This window comes from Lethenteron reissneri, chromosome 42, assembly GCF_015708825.2.
Source record: "Lethenteron reissneri isolate LAM-NWPU_2019-01 chromosome 42, ASM1570882v1, whole genome shotgun sequence".
NCBI lineage: Eukaryota > Metazoa > Chordata > Hyperoartia > Petromyzontiformes > Petromyzontidae > Lethenteron > Lethenteron reissneri.
Window position 1 is genome coordinate 12,682,463 of NC_083820.1, and position 20,141 is coordinate 12,702,603.

General features: G+C 53.2%; 1 protein-coding gene across 3 annotated transcripts in view; it reads left to right on the forward strand.

The window, feature by feature from the left end:
- The window catches only part of LOC133353037 (receptor-type tyrosine-protein phosphatase mu-like), a 161,209-nt gene that overhangs the window by 102,957 nt on the left and 38,111 nt on the right, over positions 1-20,141 (forward strand). The window contains exons 14-19 of one of the 3 annotated variants that reach the window (XM_061569116.1): positions 5,022-5,169; positions 7,384-7,413; positions 9,095-9,252; positions 13,998-14,075; positions 15,994-16,029; positions 17,928-18,304. In XM_061569116.1, coding sequence (XP_061425100.1) covers positions 5,022-5,169; positions 7,384-7,413; positions 9,095-9,252; positions 13,998-14,075; positions 15,994-16,029; positions 17,928-18,304 — 827 coding nt within the window. The remainder of the gene's footprint in view (positions 1-5,021; positions 5,170-7,383; positions 7,414-9,094; positions 9,253-13,997; positions 14,076-15,993; positions 16,030-17,927; positions 18,305-20,141) is intronic. The other 2 variants (XM_061569118.1, XM_061569117.1) reach the window with 2 other exon arrangements.

Sequence of the window (20,141 nt, forward strand, 5' to 3'; positions counted from 1 at the left end):
GAGGGATGCAGGCAAAGCCGATGAGTCAGATGCCTTCTATGACCTCCTGTCACAGGTGCTGGCTAAAGTGGCCACTCGGGACAGTCATCTTGTTGGGTGACTTCAATGCCCGAGCCCATGGACTTGTAATTACCAACACGCTCTTCCGGCATCGGCGCATCCACACAACATCATGGATGCATGCCGGGTCCAAGCAAGAACATCTGCTGGACTACATAGTGACGGACCAGCGGATGCGAGCCCATGTCCTTGACACCAGAACCTACCGTGGAGCTGATCTGCCCTCTGACCATCGACTAGTCATCTGTAAGATGCGCCTGCCATTCTTCCACTCCAGTGGTGGGTGTACACCCAGGACCCCATTCCAACCAAAAGTGGCCTGGTCTCAGCTGATGAAAGTTTCAAGCGAGAATTTCATCATCGCTTGCAGCTGGGGTTGGCATCGTCCCCCACTCCTCCTGATGTCGAGGGTAAATGGGCGAGGTTTAGGACTGACTCGTGCAGCTGCAATGGCTGCTTTGGGTACGCGGTCCAGACCTCCCCAGAAACCCTGGCTGACAGAGGAGGTGTTCAGGTTAGTTGAGAAAAAGCGACAGGCCTACTCTCATCGGCTACAGCATCCCACGTCAGAGAATGAGGAGGTTTACCGCAGCCTTCGCTCAGAGGTTCGGAGACCCGTAAGGCGCTGCAAGGATGAGTGGTGGTCGCGGGTTGCTGAGGAGATGGAGTCTGCCTCAGTGGCCCGCGATCACAAATCACTATTTAACTCCATCAAAAAAGTAACCTGCAGCGCCACACCTATTACCATCATTAGGGGAAAAAACGGTGATCCAATCTCCGACCCCCAGGAACAGGTTTGCAGATTTGCTGAGCATTTCTGTGAGGTCCTGGGGGAGGGGAAATCTCTCAGCCAGGAAAACATCATGGCACAAAGTGGGGATAACCCTGCAGAGGCTGCGGTGCTTCAAATATTGGAAGAGGTCACCCCCTGTGAGTGGCTGGCTGAGGTGCCATCTGTTGAGGAAGTACTGAAGGCGATCCGGAGTCTGAGACCAGGAAAGGCACCGGGCAGAGATGATCTCCGAAGCGAAATGCTGAGGGAGGGTGGCGTTTGTGCACAGACTACCCTATATGACATCATAACAACAGTCTGCACCACTGGATGGGTTCCGCAGGATTGGAAGGATGCCCTGGTGGTCCCCCTCTTTAAGAAAGGGGACCGCACAGACTGTAACAACTACAGGGGCATTTCACTCCTCAGTGTGCCGGGAAAGGTCCTGGCAAGGATTATTCAACATCGCCTTGCTAGGCACGCTGAGGAGAGGCTTGCGGAACCCCAATGCGGTTTTAGGAAAGGGCGGTCCTGCACAGATGCCATATTTTCTGTCTGTCTGCTACAGCAGAGGTGTAGGGAATTCCAACAAGACCTACATCTCTGCTTTATTGACCTGGTCAAGGCCTATGGTACCATCAGTAGGCCTGGGCTCTGGGTTATTCTTCGTGCTTCCGGAGTCCCTGACCCTCTGCTCACGATCATTAAGGACCTTCATGATGGTGAGCGGGCCCAGGTAAAACTACGTGGCCGGGAGTCAGAGCCTTTCCCTGTACACCTTGGGGTGCGACAGGGATGTCCTCTGGCTCCCACATTATTTAACATCTATTTTGACCGCGTAGTTCGTGAAGCCTTCAATAGCTGTACCAGGGGAATTTCCATCTGGTACAGATATAATGGGAGGCTGATTGACGCCCGGGTGCGATCAAGGGATGGCTCCCTATTGGTCTACCACGTTATGTATGCCGATGATTTGGTAATAGCTGCTCATTCAGAAGACGAGTTGGAGACGCTGCTGCTGAGACTGGAGCGTGCCACTAAGAGGTGGGGCCTTACCATCAGCCCCACCAAAACTAAGCACCTGCCTGGGTATTTTGTACCATCGGACACTCCACCCCCATAACTTCCAATCGGTGATGGGGCAGTTGTGGAGAGAGTGGAGAGTTTCCCATACCTGGGCAGTGTGCTTATGACCGGCTCCAGTTTAACCGCAGAGGTCTCACTCCGAATCAGTCGAGCGGCAATATCTTTTCATCGGTTGCGTAACGCTGTGTGGAAGCTACCTGGTCTGTCGCTCCACACGAAGCTTCAGGTCTTCTCGGCCACGGTCATTTTCTCCCTTCTCTACACTTGCGAAACGTGGACCCCCCTAATGGAGCATCTTCGCTGGTTGGAAACATTTAGGCTGGCCTGCCTACGATCCATCCTGGGTTTAACCAGGCTGTATTGTGTGATGAGCTCACAAATCCTTGAAAGATCTGGGCAAAGTCCCATCGGTGAGCTCCTCCGGCAGGCAAAGCTGCGTTGGCTGGGTCATGTAGCCCGCATGCCCAGCCACCGCATGCCTAAACAGCTTTTGTTCGGCCAGATCGAGGGGGCTAAACGGGCGCGGCACAGGCTAAAGAAGAGATGGAGTGATGTGGTACAGGAGGACGTGGAGCTGAGTGGACTTGCCGATGACTGGTACCAGCGGTATTAAGATCGGCCTCTGTGGAGGAGGCTCGTGAAGGACGCTACTGGGCAGTTGGAGGCAGTCGCCCTCCAACAACAACGGAGGGCGGAGGAGCGACGCTCACAACAACGAGCGGAGCACCGGGTGGCTAAAGCACAGCAAGTTGGTACAGTAGGGGGCACAGGTGGTGCATCAGCCAGTCATCTCGGTCATCTCGGTCAGTCGACCCGTGGCAACTGGGTCTAACCCGTGACCTCCTGCCAGCGGGCGTTCGACACTTCACGTGGCCTCAAGGTGCACATGGCCTGGCACAAGTGTCGTGGTGACGTCACCGCCACTTAGTGGCGAATGGCGGTTGTTGTACGTGTGTGTGTACGTGTGTGTGTGTACGTGTGTGTGTGTACGTGTGTGTGTGGAGCACGGCGAGGCTGCTTTGAGGCACCGCGCGTGATGAACGCGGCGCTGGGGTCATGCGAGGCGAGCGGCGCCCGCCGACTGGTGGACACTTTCATTATTTATTTCCCTTTGTAATTAAAATTTAAAACTCTACATCCGCTACGGCAATGTTTCACACGTCCAGATGAACGTTGTTCACGACAGTTTGAGAGCATTGAGCCAGGAACGCTATTTGTTAAGCTTGACGTAATTCTTGCGCGTTTGCTAGGAGTTGGGTATTTAGATGTCGGTAGGTTTGTAGATATATATTGGTATTAAGTAGGCATTCTAACTTTATGTGAATGTTGGTAAGTAGGTGGGTAAGTTGGTTGTCATGTAGCCAGGTAGGGGAGTATGATGGCAAGTCGATGGGTAGCCGGTGTTGAAACGACTGATCGTCCACTGAGACAGTCATGCATGCGAATTCCATAAGTGTTGTGCTGTTACGTGGGTGTGTGTCACGGTGTGAGGGTGTGTGGGTGTGTGTCGCGGTGTGTGGGTGTGTGTCGCGGTGTGTGGGTGTGTGTCGCGGTGTGTGGGTGTGTGTCGCGGTGTGTGGGTGTGTGTCGCGGTGTGTGGGTGTGTGTCACGGTGTGAGGGTGTGTCGCGGTGTGTGGGTGTGTGTCGCGGTGTGTGGGTGTGTGTCGCGGTGTGTGGGTGTGTGTCGCGGTGTGTGGGTGTGTGTCGCGGTGTGTGGGTGTGTGTCGCGGTGTGTGGGTGTGTGTCGCGGTGTGTGGGTGTGTGTCGCGGTGTGTGGGTGTGTGTCGCGGTGTGTGGGTGTGTGTCGCGGTGTGTGGGTGTGTGTCGCGGTGTGTGGGTGTGTGTGGCGGTGTGTGGGTGTGTGTCGTGGTGTGTGGGTGTGTGTCGCGGTGTGAGGGTGTGTGTCGCGGTGTGAGGGTGTGTGTCGCGGTGTGTGGGTGCGTGTCGTGGTGTGTGGGGGTGTGTCGCGGTGTGTGGGTGTGTGTCACAGTGTGTGGGTGTGTGGGGGTGTGTCGCGGTGTCACGGTGTGTGGGTGTGTGTCGCGGTGTGTGGGTGTGTGTCACAGTGTGAAGGTGTGTGGGGGTGTGTCGCGGTGTGTGGGGGGTGTGGGGGGTGTGTTCCACGACAGCGCGCATTACCCATGGCCTGCAGCCGTGAGGCCTCGTCAGCGAAACCAGCCACCCAACCCGGCCACCTCAGCAAGTTTTACTCTGCGATTTGAAGATAATTAAAATGGGTCTGTGAAATTAAACGACACATTGCTTTAGTCACAGCTCCAATCCGCGGGCCCTGAGAAATACGATTTTTTTGTTTTAATTAGTTGCGATGCTGCTAAAGTAATGGAAACATGGGTGAGCTATTGTCCTCCCATATGGTGGCGTCCCCTACCTTGATAGTCATTCACTCACTCTGCTGGAACCTTTACATGTAAATGTTTGCGTGCACGTGAGTGTGCGTGTCTGTGTGTGTGCTATACGGGGGATCTTTGTCTTTGTGTATAAAATAGGTGCTCGCTAACATCTTCCATCTTCCACGCTCGTGTCCCTCTCACGCGGGGTCTGCTGGCCTTGCCAACCGTCTCCATCTCTCCTTTCGCTCCGTGGGCCGCCATGTCCGATCGCACCACATGCCCCCAATACATCTCCCTACGCCTTCCTCTTGATCTCTTTCTTTTCACTTGCATCACTTGCATCTTCTGACCCACATAATTTTCCTGTTGTGTCTCAACATAACGGAACCACACCAGCTTTTTATCTCTCATCTTCTCTGTCATTTCTACCACCTTGAGTCTTCCTCTCACTTCTTAATTTCTGACCCTGTCCTTCCTTGTTAAACCCAACATCCACCGCAACATCCTCATCTCTGTGACTACCATAGCGTGGTCCTCCCTCTTTCTCGTGCCCCAGGACGCGGCCCCATACAACAGCACCGACTTCACCACCGTCTTGTGCACTTTTTCTTTCAACCATCTGCCGGTCATTAAAGTCAGCTAACCCATGACGCCTGGGCCGGTCCTGTGACCAGCCCTTTGGCAATTTGCGTGGCCTCATAGTGCACTTAGCCTGACACGAGCGCTGACTGCTGCTGCCGCTGCCATTCAGGGGTGCACAAGCTGGAGGTGCCGAATGCGGAGGACGTGCCCAACGCAGAGCTGCACAGCGACCACACGATGCGTGTCGCGGGCGTTATCGCCGGCATCCTCGCCGTGCTCATCCTCCTCATGGGCGCCATCCTCTACATCAAGCGCCGGTGCCGAACACATTCCTCGCCCGCACGCTCGCACGCCCGCACGCCCCGCACGCCCGTTTGCTCGCTCACTTGCTTGCTCATTCACTCGCTCACTCACTCATCCTCTAATTTACTCATCTTCTCATCCATTCACTCAGCCACTCACTCATTCAGCCACTAAAGGACCCAATCATTCACTCACTGTCTCTAATTTACAAACACAGCTACTCATTCACTAAAAACGTCTCTCTCGTGCACTCACTCATGCACTCGCTCACCCACACTGACACACATGTTTACCCACACACCCGTGCACTATTTTTGCTCACACTTGTACACACACACGCCCGTGTACACTTGCGTACCACCCCCATGTGCGCTCCCCTCAGAGAGCCCTGCCCCGCATGAGTGCCCCCATGCGCATTACACTGAATCGGAAGGGGCTCTGTTGGCCCCCCTCAGACTCGATCGGGCCCCCCCCCCACCCAGGGTTCATTGATCCCCCCAGGAATCCACTGGGCCGGCTCGGCGTGAAATATCAAGACTGCCTCCCGTGCTACCTGCGTTCAATCGGACCGTGAATAGTCAGTTAATTTTTAATTGGCTGCATAATTGATAACATTATTAATAATCAATCAGCTCTTAATCCAGATCGTTATCGATCAGGCCATTATAAATTAGTTCAATTATCGGCGAATTATATATTTATTTAATTTATATATTCATACATTCCTCCTGCCGTCCCCCAGACAAATCCCGGCATGAGCGCTTGGCCAGCGATTGGTGCAGCCCCCCTTTGGGCACCGTGCTAACCACATGAACCCTGCGGGGTCACGGTGGCCACACGAGCGCCGATGTCGGCCAGTTGTCGCACTCGTGCCACGGCTCTCCGTGTGGTGTTTCGCGCGATCCTGCCGTGTGTTCTTCGGCACTATGCCTGACGTTTCGCTCCAAAATAATTTCCCGAAGGAGCAGAGTTCGGCTGGGTTGGTTGTATGACTGGTATGACCCACTGCCTGAGATTACCAGGTTCCGTAGGCTTGCGGCGCTATGAGATGGCAGAACAGCAAGGGGTCCTCAAATCCAATTATCTGCACATCTCGTGTCCGTGGTGGGTTTTCTCTGGGTATTTTAGCTTCCTCCCACACAAAGACAAACACTCGTTAGTGGAATTGGCCAATTGTCCCATTGCAGGACGCTTCTAAAATAGACAGTTTCTCTTAAAGCTCCCGGTGCATGATGCGAAACGTCGGACATCACATCAACCAACACAAGGCACCACCATTAAGCTCACCGGAGAGAGCCACGCGGCACATTACCGGCAGTGAGTGACCGGCTTGCATGTAGGGGGTGGCAGGGTGGTGCGCAGCAACACTCGTGCCTCACGGCTAGAAGGGCTTTGGTTCACATTATGACTCCAGTGTCTTCCTGTGCGGAGTTTCTATGTTCTTCCTCATGTTCTGCATGGGTTTCCTTCCATAGCTAAAAAAACATACAATGCAACTGGTTTTGGCCAAACATCCGCAGTACCCTCCTGATAAAGGGTCATCTGGGTTCAGTGTGGTTTTCCTGGTTAAATAAACAAGAGTCATAGAATGTACTTATCCCTCGAACAGCGGTTGGGTCTGCGATAGCCGGCCAGTGGGTGGCCCGCTGACGCACTGCTGCTGCACGAGGCCCTGGCGGCTGGCCGGGCCGTGCGGTCACGAGCACAGCTCATCACGTGCTCCGTGCGTGGCTGCCTGCCGGGGGGGCTGGGATGCCCCCCGCACGCTTAACGCGTTTAACGCGCGTCGCCTCCTTAGAGGTCTTACTCTCCATTTGCCCCTCATCTGTGCACTCGCCGGTGCTGCCTTGTCGAAGATAAGACGGTGGATCTTTGTAGATGTCAATGTTATATTTACACGTGTATAAATATCGACATGCTGAGGTTTTTTTTAAAAAAAATGCACTAACAAAATTGTGCAAGTCGAATTTTTCGTCAAGACATGTGGCTTTTATTCAAAATGGACAACATATTAAACAATCGCTCTTCTAGAATGAACTGCATTATGGGACAGTCAAAGCTGTGGTTATGTAAAATAAAACATATTTTTTAATAAGAAGTAAAACAAAATATTAGTTTTTAAACGTTATATGAATTTTTTTTCTCTGGCTGAATTATACATTGTTTTGGCCGCTATATCCTAAAACAAATCTCATTAACATAACAAATCACCTTCTTATGCTTGGCAGGAGGAGCTCCCATTCATACTCCTATTACTTGTAAGTAGCAATAAAGTCACATAACGTATCTGCTTAATTACCACCCGCGACACACGTGACCTCCTCACCCTCATCCATCCCTCCATCCTTCTCTCCGCGGGTCCCTCCATTCCACGCGGCTCCACCGCACGTACGCGACCGCCACTCTCCCTCTCCCGGGGAGCCTCTCCCGCACGGCTTTAACATTCCCTACGCATCTCCCTGTGGGGACGGTGTCGCTCGCTTGGCCCCGGCATTCCCACGCGTCTCAGTGGCTCCGTCTCCACGTCATCGCATTCCCCCGATACAGTCCGCCGCCCGCGTGGGCGTTGGCGAAGGGAATAATTCAAGTCGTAACGCGGCGTTTGTGTTTTTTATCTCGTCGTTGGAGCGGCTTCGTGCCCCGAGGGGCGAGGCCACCGGAGTGCCGCCCCAACGTAGCCGTTTAGCTCCGAGCATTCGTCTCCTTTCACGTTCGTTGCAAGATTTTTCTTACGTCTCATCGGAACTCGCACAGAGCAGCCCCTTCTTAGAGGACGGCCCACAAAAGTAATTTAACACATTACTGCGTCTGAAATTCCATCAAATGGCCTTTTTACCCACACACTACGGGACAGTATATTCCGCAGCAGATAAATGTTCGTCTCATAGTGACCAAACTGATATTTTTAATTTTCAGAGTGGGATTTTATCCAGATTAAACGAGAACGAAATAAGACGCGATGGGATTTGTTGTGCCGTGATTGGTGACTGGGCTGCCACGGCCATTTTGTTTAAAGGACTCCATCCCTCCAAGCGGCTCCGGTGCTGGTGCCAACTCACGCCACAGAGGCCTGTGAGCTCACAAAGCGAAAACAACGTTCTCAAGCATTGGGGAGTGGGGGGGAGATTTACTGTTTGTGTGCCCTAATTGTCATGTTAATGAGCACGACCAGGCAGAAAGGGCTGAGCATTAAAGATTCGGGTAGGCCTTTATTTGGGGCGTGGGGTTTCCGTGCGGCATGCAGCGTCGCCTGTGCCGCTGCGCGTTCGGTAGCGGCATCGTCTCGCACGCTTCCGTGCGTACACATGCACACACGCTCGTACGCACACGGACACGTACGTACGCACACAGACACACGCTCGTGCGCCCCACCGTGCGATCATTCATATGCAATTGTGTAGCGTTTGGTGATGGCTCATGTGGCGCTTGCTCTCACACGTGTAAGCTCACGTGGTGGGGAGGAGTGGTGGCGTAGTGGTTAGCGCGTTGATCTACCAACTCAGCAACCCGAATTCAATACCTGTGATATTTGAACTCGTCCGGGACCCTCTGGTTCACCAACCCACACTAATCAGCATGGTGAAGTGTGGTCAAGCAACCCGTTTAACTTTCACAGCGTGGGAAGACCTTCATCCAGCAGTGGATTCACTGGAAAGAGCCATAAACTGTTATTATTTCATACACATCATACAGTTACCCCACGAAGGCAAAGATCCTCTGTATAGCCAACACAGGCTAACAGGGCAAGTGCTGTTAGCGGGCACCTACGATGTCTGGCACGGTGCGCCATCATTACTCCTTCACACGCACACATTCACACGCGCGCGCACAGCCAGACACAATGACAGAACTGTGCCAGCACACGCGACGCACCGAGCGCACAGGAGACCGCAACCTCCCCCCCTTGTTTCATTTTGCTTTGCTTTGCTTTGGCCGCAGGAAGCTGGCGAAGAAGCGCAAGGAGAACGTGGAGCGCAGCAAGCAGGAGATGACGCAGATGGTGGTGAACACGATGGAGCGGAGCTTCCCCGAGCCGAGCCTCACGCTCATGGACGAGCCGGTCTCCTTCCTGGACACGCACAACGTCACCATGCAATGTGAGCGCAAGCGCCGCGCGTGGACGAGCGAGTGTCGCGCCACGCTGGCGGGCGGGAGAGTGGCCCGCGCCGTCTCGTCACTGCGGTCTCCGGCGGCTCCAGCGAGCATCCACGCGGAGTTCGTCTCCCATTTACGGTCCTGGGCCGGTGGTGGAAATTCCACATTCATATGACGAGTGTGAGTCCATCCATAGAACAACCACTGTTGACTTCCCCACAAAAGTGGTACTCATTTAATCAGCCACAGAGGGATGATGGGCTGAATCGACTGCTCCCCCCCCTCCCCCCCACCCAGGATGTGAACTCGCGACCTTCCAATTACGAGCCACTCACCGCACCACTGTGCCGCCTGGCCAGATCATTAGCAGAATAATAAACACTGCCCATGGTCCTGAGTGGTGTATTATTATTTTTTGTATTATATTTATTTCCCCGGGAAGACTTAGAGATTTCCCAGGAGAGCAGCAGCTGTCTCCAGAAGAGGAAAATACCGGGAAAAACAGGAGCGGGTGTCAAAGTTTAGCGAACCCAACGTGTGTTCTTCTTCCTGCACTGTGTCTGAGAGTAAGCGCGATATCTGGATATGAGACCAGTCACGGCGGGGGGCCGCAAAGGATCCATCGGTGCAGTCGTCAACTTGGCTGCACTAATTGTGTGCTGGAGGGGAATATTGTCACTGTGGCAACAATGTCGTGCTTCTAGTTGTAGCGTCGCGCTCAGTCACGTGGGACACTGCAGGGGGCCTCTTGCAGTGCCAGACGTGGCCGGGGTGCGTTGCCAATGTGTGAGACACCAAAGAATCTCGGAGACATTCTGTCACTCTGTAGAGATGGGTGTGGATGTGTAGTTTTTATGATGCTCTTTGGGAGCTGTGATTGCGTTAGCAGCCTAATTGACAGAATGATGTTGATATAATGAAATTTTTTATCACTTTTTATATACGGAATAATATGATTGTCAACTATGTAAAATTAAGTAATTCAAGTCATGCTTTTACTTGAAAATAACTGATATAACTGAAAGTTAATGAAACAGTGTTCTGTCATGGCATGTATTAGAGCAGCGCTCCCCAAGCTTTTTAGCACCAGGGACCGGTTTTGTGGAAGACAGTTTTTTCACGGACCAGGGGGGGGGGGGGTTCATCATTGGGTCTTTCCCCCCTTCCCTTTTCAAAGAAGCTCTCCAGCGACGTTTGTTTTTTTACTCATTTTGGCTACTAGGGGCTAGAGCTTGTGGGCTTACCAAAACTGTGACTGAGAACAAGTGCGCAGTGCGGGAATGAGTCGCGGATGGAAGTGGTGAATAATACAACAATGGGGGCAGGGGGCCACGCGTGGACTCGCCGCTCGCCTGCTGCTGCTGCTGCAGTGCGGCCCCGTTCCGAACAGGCCACGGAGCGGTCCGCGGCCCGGGCCTTGGGGACCCCCCCGCATTAGAGAAGACACGTCCGTGGGCTTGGGCAGGGCACATCGCCAGACGAGATGATGATGATGATGGCCGATGGGAAAAACTAACAATGAAGTGGCAGCCAAAGGGAGCTCACACACCCGAGAGGGCGTTCCCCCACAGAGATGGAGCATTTAAATCAGCTCTTTTGTAGGTGCTCAGTGGATTGTTACAACATCACAATACTGCGCGAGATCGCGACGGCTTGTGGAGATCTTCATCCAGCAATGGATTGATGATGGCTGATGATGACGAAAAGAGTGGAAGCAAAACACATCTGCGCACTTGAGTTGCCCGACCCTCAATCTAAATCCGGTTCAAGTGACCACTCGGAGAGACGTGGTGATGCTCACCCGGTGACCCATGACCCAAGATCTGGCTTCTACGGCACGGCACGGTCATGTAGCAGACGTCTCAATGATTCAAAGCCGAGCATCATCTCTCACAACTGTGGCTGTCGAGCCCGCCATTCAAAAATATTGTGGCTCATTTTCGGTCGCCTATCGTCTGGGCTGTGGATTCTGCAGTCTCTGGCCCTGGCGCAAGCTTCATCTGAAGTCAATTACCTGTTAATCATTATCCCATTGACTCTGCGTTTTAATTGCTAGTGGCCCTTTCCGCTGAACTGACAATAATTCACGTTTATTACATTCCGCATCACGCGGATTGGATATTGAGAACCGCGTTTCGCACGACGCTGCACTTTAACGACGCAACGCGAGCGAAACATTTACTCGGAGAAGGAGAGATGCGCTTGTCAGTGTGGCTTTGTGGTGCGGCGTGCAGGAGAGATGCTGCGTCTGTTTGAGTGAGGCTCCTCGCTCCGATATACGTTGCCCCCATCCAGCAATGGAGTGACAAAAGGGGGTTTCTATGTTCCCCCTTGGCACACGGCTACAATTAGCACAGAGACAACACGTACACCTGCGGCCATATCATCATCAGCTGTGATCAACCTGCTGCTGGATGGAGGCCTCCCTCAGTCAACGGCACCTGTCACGACCCCACGATATAATAAATGGACGGCGCTCCATGTGATTTGGTGGCGAGCGAGGAGAGGCCGTCTCTCCGCATTGTTATTCACCTTCCGCGGCTCGCGACTCGGTCGCTCACTGCTCAAGGGCTGGACGAGTGTTTGCGTCGAACCCATTCCCTCTGGCGCCCTCACCTCGTGCTGCCCTCCCTCGTGCTGCCCTCACCTCGTGCTGCCCTCACCTCGTGCTGCCCTCGTGTGCACCCTAGCAGATCGATTTCCTGGCCAATTATTATCGGTGCCGGTAAAAAAAAAATATCTTTAACGCGAAAGTCCGAAAGATCGCGCTGTAATTGCACGTGAAAGGTGGATACGGAGCTGGGATTAACCCCAATTCGCCAGCCCGCGCAACTACGTGACTTCATCAGCTCCGTTCCCGGTAACGAACGGCAATTACAATCAAAGTGCATTCGGCTTTGTTACTCCGTAACTTTGCATCAAAAGTTGGAGAGTTAAATTACACTTTATATAACTTTAGATTTTCACATCCAAGTCTCTTATTGGCCCCATCATTGTTCCCTGCGCGACTTCAATTAGGAATGTAATGATGAAAGGATTTCTGGTGGTGCTTAATTTTGAGTGCTTTACCCGGCCTACCTTGCGTTTAATAAACGGCTGCAAACTTAAACATGGACGTGAAGAAAATGGAATGTAAATCTGAATTGGGAAAATGACTCATGAGAATTAATTTGTTGTTATTCTTATTACTGATTTAGTTTTTAGCAAGAGCCAGACTGTTCCAGAGAGGCTCGGCATATTCTGTCCACGGATCTTTATTAAATGCCGTCCTGATATAAATAATCGCTTAATCAGTGCACAGGCGACCGCTCCAGGCTGAATCACGTCTCCCCGTGGCATGACCCGCGTGGTGAGAGCGAACACAGCGTGCCGACGCATGCCAACGAGACGGAGCGATGGAATCGGTTCAGTGCAGGTGCTGGGCAGCCGTTACATCGCAGGATCGTCAGAGGCGGTGGCAGCAGCGGCTCGGCCTTCATCCTGCAGTGGATTGAGCCTGGCCGATGACGACGATGACTCTATCTCTGGCGTGCGTTGCGCATTGCTCATTAGCGCGACTCTAAACTCTCCAGATTTCAGCGAGGGGAGGGATGGACGGATAAATCGTCGCCATATAGGGCAATTACCAACGTGCTAACCTCTGGGGGTTTTTGTAATATGTATGATAAAAAATAATAATTTGCTGTTTTATAATGGTAGCAAAAAAGATAATTTCCATTTGATAATTGTTGTTCTGGTCGAGGGAACAGGGACACGAGATTGGAAAGTTTTGCGCCGGCCCTGATATTTAATTACCGCTCTCGTAATGGGTTTGGCTAATCGAGTGCACGCTGCCGTCCACCAGCGCCCTGTGCAGGGCTCCTCCTCGCTCCCCCGTGAGAAATCCGCGTGCATTCACTCCACTTTACAAACTTTTGGACGTTTTATGACCTAATTTCGTGAAGCAGGCGAGATAAAAAAAATATTTGCTTAACGACGTAAGAATTCAGCAACAGCGCAGACGTTATTATCCGAAACCATTTGGAAACCCTAGCCGGCGTTTGTGAATTAACCTGACCACACCGCACGCATCCTTAGACGCGTATCAATGGGCCGGCAGTGTCTCTTTGGGAGGGGGGGGCGGTTGATTAAGATTCACTGGTGAAGCCTGAGATGGCCGGGCATCAAAGGTGGCTCTGTCATATCCACGAACATGAACTACTCTATAATACCATTCCGAATGGATACTCTGTCTCATGGCATGATGCCTATAGCATAATCAGGATAAAATTGGATAAAAACGACAAAGCAGCTTAATAGACCCCTGCATGATGCCCACGGACGAAAGCATCAAGGAGCAAAACTCAGGCACCGCAATGAGATAGAGGACATGACATTAATGCCGCGAGGCTGAATGCACCTGCATTAGGTTGGGCAGTATCACTTCACAAGCGCGGGGCTTCAGGCAATAATACGAGCGGGAAGTGTCTCAATCAATCCAAGATGTTTAATCGCCATAACGATGGTGAGACAGCTCAAATTTGGCACAGAGGGAGATTAGAAGGCAGCATCTCGCTCCAATGGTGGGCGCGGCGCGCTCGTGCCCGCTGGGTCACCGTGCTCGCTCGCGGCCGTGCCATGGTGACGCTGACCCCGTGCGTGTGTGCGTGTGTGTGTGCGTGCCTGTGTGTGTGCGTGTGTGCGTGCGTGTGTACGTGCGTGTGTGTGTGCGTGTGTGCGTGGTTTCCCTCCTTCCCTCTGTCCGCAGCGTTTTGCCCGTCTCCCACCAACGCGGTGCAGACGCACGGCACTCTGTGCCGCACCGCGCAACCGTACTTCATTCAAGGTTCGCCCTCCGCGCGCAAGCGTGCATAAGTGTGTGTGCGCGTGTGCACACGAATGTCAGCGAGTGCACGTCTGTCCAATGAGCGTATGCGCGAGCCTGCTTATGAACGAGTGCATGAACGCGCGTGCATACAAACGCGTGCGAGCGCGTCTGCGCGTGCAGGCGAGCGTGTGGGCCCACGTGGGTGTCGTGTGCGTGGGAGCGTGCGTACACGCACGCGTCCAGGTGCGCGCGTAGGCGTCTCCGTTTGCGCAGGGATCGATAGACGGCGGCTGTGCCGAGGGCGCCGTTTCGCTTTGTGGCGGGAGGCCCGCGGAGCGAGCAGCGAGAGCCGCATCCGCACCGCGTCCGGGGACCGTTATGAAGTGGTGCATTAGATGCACCACTTCACAATTCATTAAAGTTGCCCCCGTTAGCCAGAATATCATAACATTGGCAAATAATCTAGATTGCTACTGCCAGACTTCTAATCCACACCCATAAACAAGACCAGTTTGCCCTGGTATTCAAATCCCTTCACTGGCTCCCGATTCAATCCCTCATCAACTCTCGTCTATCTCCCTCACTATTCTCAGGAGCCCACCGCTGCCTGCCACTCGAATACTCTCCACGTGCTCTCTGCTCCAGTAACCGAGACCCTCTGCCAAAACTCTAACTCAACCCTTGCTCTGCTGCTGCTGCTGTTCCCAAGGTCTGCCCATCTGAGACCTCCTCCTGCCCTGGATTGAATCCTGGCTCACGCCGTTCCTCTTCTCCCGTGCGCGTGGCTTCCTCTCTCTCTCTGAGCGAAGTGTCTCTACACCTGCCCGTCTTCCCTAATGTTGCTTCAGTGCAACCCCTCGATCCCTACCGTATACAAATCGGTACGGCCAGACTTTCTGGACAGGGATGCCCACCCTATTTATTCGGTGTGGGTCTACTTTGGCAAGGGAGGCACCGTGAGTGTCTAGTGGGCACAGCTCGAAGTTGCAGCCCTGCGATTGATTGCTCGCTCCACTGCTGGCAGAAAGGCCTCCAGTGGAATGAGCTCTCGAGGGGATTCGGTAAACTCTGTGATGTTGATCAGACATGTTGGAAGAGGTAGGAGTACCCACATTTTGCCCCACCACACGTCGTGACCCATTCGTTCTGCTGGCGAGGGGGATTGAGAAACTTGCTCCATTGTTTCAAATGCCGTGAGATCCAATCAGACCAGCGACCGCTGAATTGCAAGTCCGGTGCGCCGATCACTACCAGGTCAAGGAAGATTTGTATTTTGCCCGACAGTAGTGACAAGGCTCACGACTCCAGCTATTAAAGCAACAATTCCACACACGCGTCATGATGCAGCGTCTTTAATCTGTTGTAGACTACAAAGAAATCACGGATGTCATCAGAGTTCGGCAGCGAAGCAAAGTTGAGCCTGGTTAGCACGTGGATGGAACACGATCTTTGTGGTGTTCTCCCCTCATACGTGGAGAAGCTGCCGGCATGTGGAGCGAAACGTCGGACATTGTGGTGCCACTGAGCAACACGCGGAACAAACCAAAAACACATCGGAGAGTGTTTTCGTTATTGTGAAGTCACATCCTGTGGAGTTTAGAGTCTGAATACATTGCTTCGTTGCTTGGGTAGAGGTGAGAGCGGTGCGTGGGAGCCACGTGACGGCTCTGATGTCACCGCTCGTCCTGGCGAGCAGCACGACGCCGCCCCGTCCACGCAACCTCCCTCTCCCGCTGGCTTTTCCTTTCACGGTTTTCTCACATTTTCCGTTGTTTTCTTGATTATTCATTCTTATTCTTCTCCCAACTGATTCTCCTTTTGCTTTCTGCCTCTCCCCCCCAACCCGTGTCCCCCCCACCTCCCTCCCACCCCCCCACTCCCCACCTCCCTTCCCGGACTCGTAACGGTCACTCCTCTGCGGCCTTTTGCACGGCAGTTCACGATGACTTGTTTGCATCCATTGAAGCCTTAGGTGAGAACCGACCGCTACGCGCACTTTGTTCCATGGCCGCGTGCGTGCGTCCACGTGTTTGTGTATGTGCACGTCAGTGTACTTGAGCGTGTGCGCACGCGTGCATGCGTGAGCCAGTGTGTGTGTGTGTGCATGAGTGTGCATGAGCAAGTGCGGAAGAATAGGTGTCGGTTTGTGGCACATTTGCACACTCCTGTGTAGATGTGATTGCGCGTGTGTGTAATAGGGAGCGACGGCGCAGTGGTTAATGCACCGCTCTACAAACTCGGCGATCCGAGTTTGATTTCTGCTCACAGTCGATATCCGTGGCACGTTTCCCCACTCGTGTGTAGATGTGCGCTCGTGTGTGCACATTTGTGAACACTCTGAACTACTGGCAGAGCCAGTGGACGGGGGGGGAGTGGCACGTGCCCCCCCCTATGATCCGATCGAAATCCCTAATTTCGATCGGATCATTGGGGTTTAATAGTAATACATCGCCATTTTGCGACCCCCACTGCCACTGTGTAGCATATTATTACGTGCCAGGGACTCTATGAGATGATAGGACAATAGTTGAGTCCATAATTGGCGATAAGTAACGGCAAAGCAGTTATAAATGACTCAGAATTGTGCGCAGTTGCATATACAGGACACAACTTTCCTGAAGGCATCAACACCTTCAGCGAGCGCGATGCCGATCACACAACGCGGTTCGAAATCGACCCTCGATCGACGGCTGCGCCATCGTCGCACACGCGTCGATTAAAAAGCAAGGGACAAGTCCTTATTTACTAACAACTCCTCTATCATTTTTCATTGCTGGAGGGGTTGCCCCCCCTACCTGAAAATCCTGGCTCTGCCATTGCTCTGAACCTCGCCTACTCCACATATATCGCTGGCCTTATCGCGCGTCGATTTGCGACGACGCACGGCTGCGATGAACGGTCGCTCCGCCATGGCGGCAAAGCACCTGCCATGCCAAGGATCTTCCATTGTCGCAGATTCAAAGCATCGGATACCGGAGAGCAGAGTGGATAGCGTGTTTGTACAACGCAGGGCAGGTGTAGGTCAGAAAGAAAAGATAGCGGAGCTTCAAGGCCAACGAAACAAGCACGGCCCTGTATTTGCACTCGCGTGCATTCGATGTGAACTCTTCGCAGCTCGAGTACGGATTGCACAATCGCGTCTGGGAGCCGCGAGCTCGCCCGCCCCACGTGGGCATTCCGCTCGTGAACTACGGCGAGACAGTCTTATGGATGGAATTATTTTATAGCTTTACAACTCTGACTAGCTTCACACTTGCTCACTGCACCACGATGCAGGCCTACCTGTATGCATATCCTGCGTGCGTACAATATCAGCGACAGATTGGCATCCAAACCTGGAAAGTGGGCATCCCCTGAGTCAACCCGGACTGAAATTAGTAACCTGTAAGGTATGGCCTTGAACATCGAATCTGAGAAGACAAAAGCAGTTTGTATGTGGCACTGGTAACATCACCCAGTCATGCTCCACTCATACAATAATAAACAATCACTAACAGCACGTGTCCCTATGTTCTCTGAGGTTCTACAAAGGAAGCTTTGTTTTTTGTGTCTGCTAGTGTGTGCGGGCTCAGAACTTAGCGCATTGTTCCAGGATGCCAGAAACCTGGCTTTGAGCCGTGGCCATTAAGAATGCCGGTGGCAAATTGTGTCAGAGCCTGTCCTGGATCTGCTGTATATCGGCGCAGCCGTCGAATGAGTGCCTAATGCAGTGTGTGAATATCAGCGCTTGAGTGAAAAATGTGGCAGGGGAATGCGCTGGTACCACCGCTCGCCCCTGCGGTGAAAAAGGCTGAACGAGGGCTCTTTATTTTGTGTCCGTGTGTGAACGCGTGCATACGCATACGCATACGCGCGTGTGCACGAGTTCAGACGAGAACCAGGCCGGCTTCAAGGATTCGGGGATCCTCCTGTCGTCGCCGAGCCAGCCCCGCGGCACCGGCAGCGTTAGCGGCACGCTCTCCCGGAGCCCCGCCGCCCCCCTCCGCCCCCCGCTGAGCGAGATCGAGCCAGGCGGCGGCGGAGGCGGAGGAGGAATCGGCGTCGGCGGCGGCGTCGTCCCGTCGCTGCCCGACCGCACCCTCCCACGGGGGCCGCCTCTGCCGGGGCGCGAGCCCCCGCCCCCGTACCCGTCGCCCACGTACCCCGGCGGCGTGCCGGCACGCCCCGCGATCCGCGTGGCCGACCTGCTGCAGCACATCGGGCAGATGAAGAGCACGGAGGGGTGCGGCTTCAAGGAGGAGTACGAGGTGCGTGCGCCCGCTCCACGACGCTACGCGGCCGTCTCCGCCGTGGGGGCTTGGCGCCATTCTGCCGGTTCGCTGCAGATGGTCTGGTGCTCGCCGCGGCATTCTCTTAGCAATGGGCCGCTGTGTACCTAGAATAACTTGTCTTTACTTTGTGCGTATAGCAAAGGGCAGCTTCCACACGCTTTACAACATTGCGTTCAATTTATCCACAATTATTACGTCATGATTAGGCTTGTTTACCAGGAAAGGCCTCACTCAAAATACTCTTGTCAGGAGGGTCATGCCAAGGTGGGGATGATGTGGCTGTGTGATTTGAATTGAGTAATTTTCAGGTATTTTTTAGCATTGGGATGTTTGGCCAATACCATTACAGCAGTTGCAAACAACTGATGATGCACAAATGGTGTACGACTGTGGTCATGCAGAACAGAACCATGGAATGTACAACGAGTCAATTCCTGATTCACTGATATGAAGGTGGAGGCATCACAGCAATGGCTCAACCACCTTAATAAAAAATTAAGGCGTTCGCTTTACGTCACATCAGCAATACCAAGAATAAAACAGAGCATGGTTGCTCCAGAAAGTCGATGGAGAGTCAATATCGAGAGTCGTTGTAGAGACCCCCATGATCGTCAATATATCGAATGGATAGTGTGCCAACATAGGCGATTGGGTCAATCAGGAGAGTATGTGTCGGGGATTGCTATCGAGTCAATAAAGAGATGCTCTTTATAGAGTCGCTGTAGAGAGTCCAAAGAGAAACGAGTCGATGCAGAGAGTTGACGGACACTTGACGTGTGTGCATCTGGGGAGTCCTGGTGAGGAGGGCTCTGTGCAGATCGACCTAGAGAGTCGGTCGTGTATAATTCCCATGGGAGAGGGTCCCTGGGTCTCCCAGTACATGCCAGCTCTCCGCGGCATCCCTGTGGTTGTTTTGAGCGCGGATTCAGGGGACTTGACCGGCGATTCGGCCGTGAGCCCCTAGCGTTGCAGCTCGGCGGCCGTTCCCGCTCTTCTGTTCGCACTTTTCCTGCGTGGAATTGGTCGTCCCGCAGTCCAGAATGGTTTTTGCGACGATCGAAGTCGCTGTGGACGTTGGCAGGAGAGGCTTTGCCGGTGAATTGTTATCGTGCGCATGACGGTTTCGCCTCCGGGAACATTTCGCGTTTGCGAGGTGAACGCCGGTTCCCAATGACGCATCGCGCCCGACCCGTGCGATCCCCGCTCGCTTGCGGAGTGTCTCCGTGTGACGTTACTCGTGGTTTCACCGTTGACGTGTTGCACTGCTCGCCTGCACGCGAGTGGTGACAGCCGCAGATCTTGGGAGGAGGCCGCGTGGCTCGGAGGTCAGAGACGCTGCTTCAACACAGCTGAGACCCTGGGTTTGAGTCCCAGCACCCGCTGCGATTAAATCGGGTTCCCAAGTGGAGGGAGATTATGGTCTCAGCCCGGTCTCCAATGACTGCTTAAAATAAACTTCACGTTATAATTTGGTGCTGCTATTAATTTTCCAGCTCTGAGAATAAAACTCATCCATTTGACCATCGTGAAACAAACACTGCTCTCACACGGCAAGGCAGATGGGAAAGTGATATTTCCTGTTGTGTGGACCAGGGGACACTCAGAGGTAACCCTGTGATATTCACTTCCGTGGGCCATTCTCCAATACGAAGATATCCAAATAGATAATTTGTGTCATTGCATGCTACCGATAGCACAATCTACATGACATTGGGCTAAAATGACGATTTTATTTAAAGTTTTGTCGGTGGGTTTGTTGATGTGCATGTACTTTTTCGTTCTTTATTTTGTGACTTTCGCGTTCGTCTGTTTG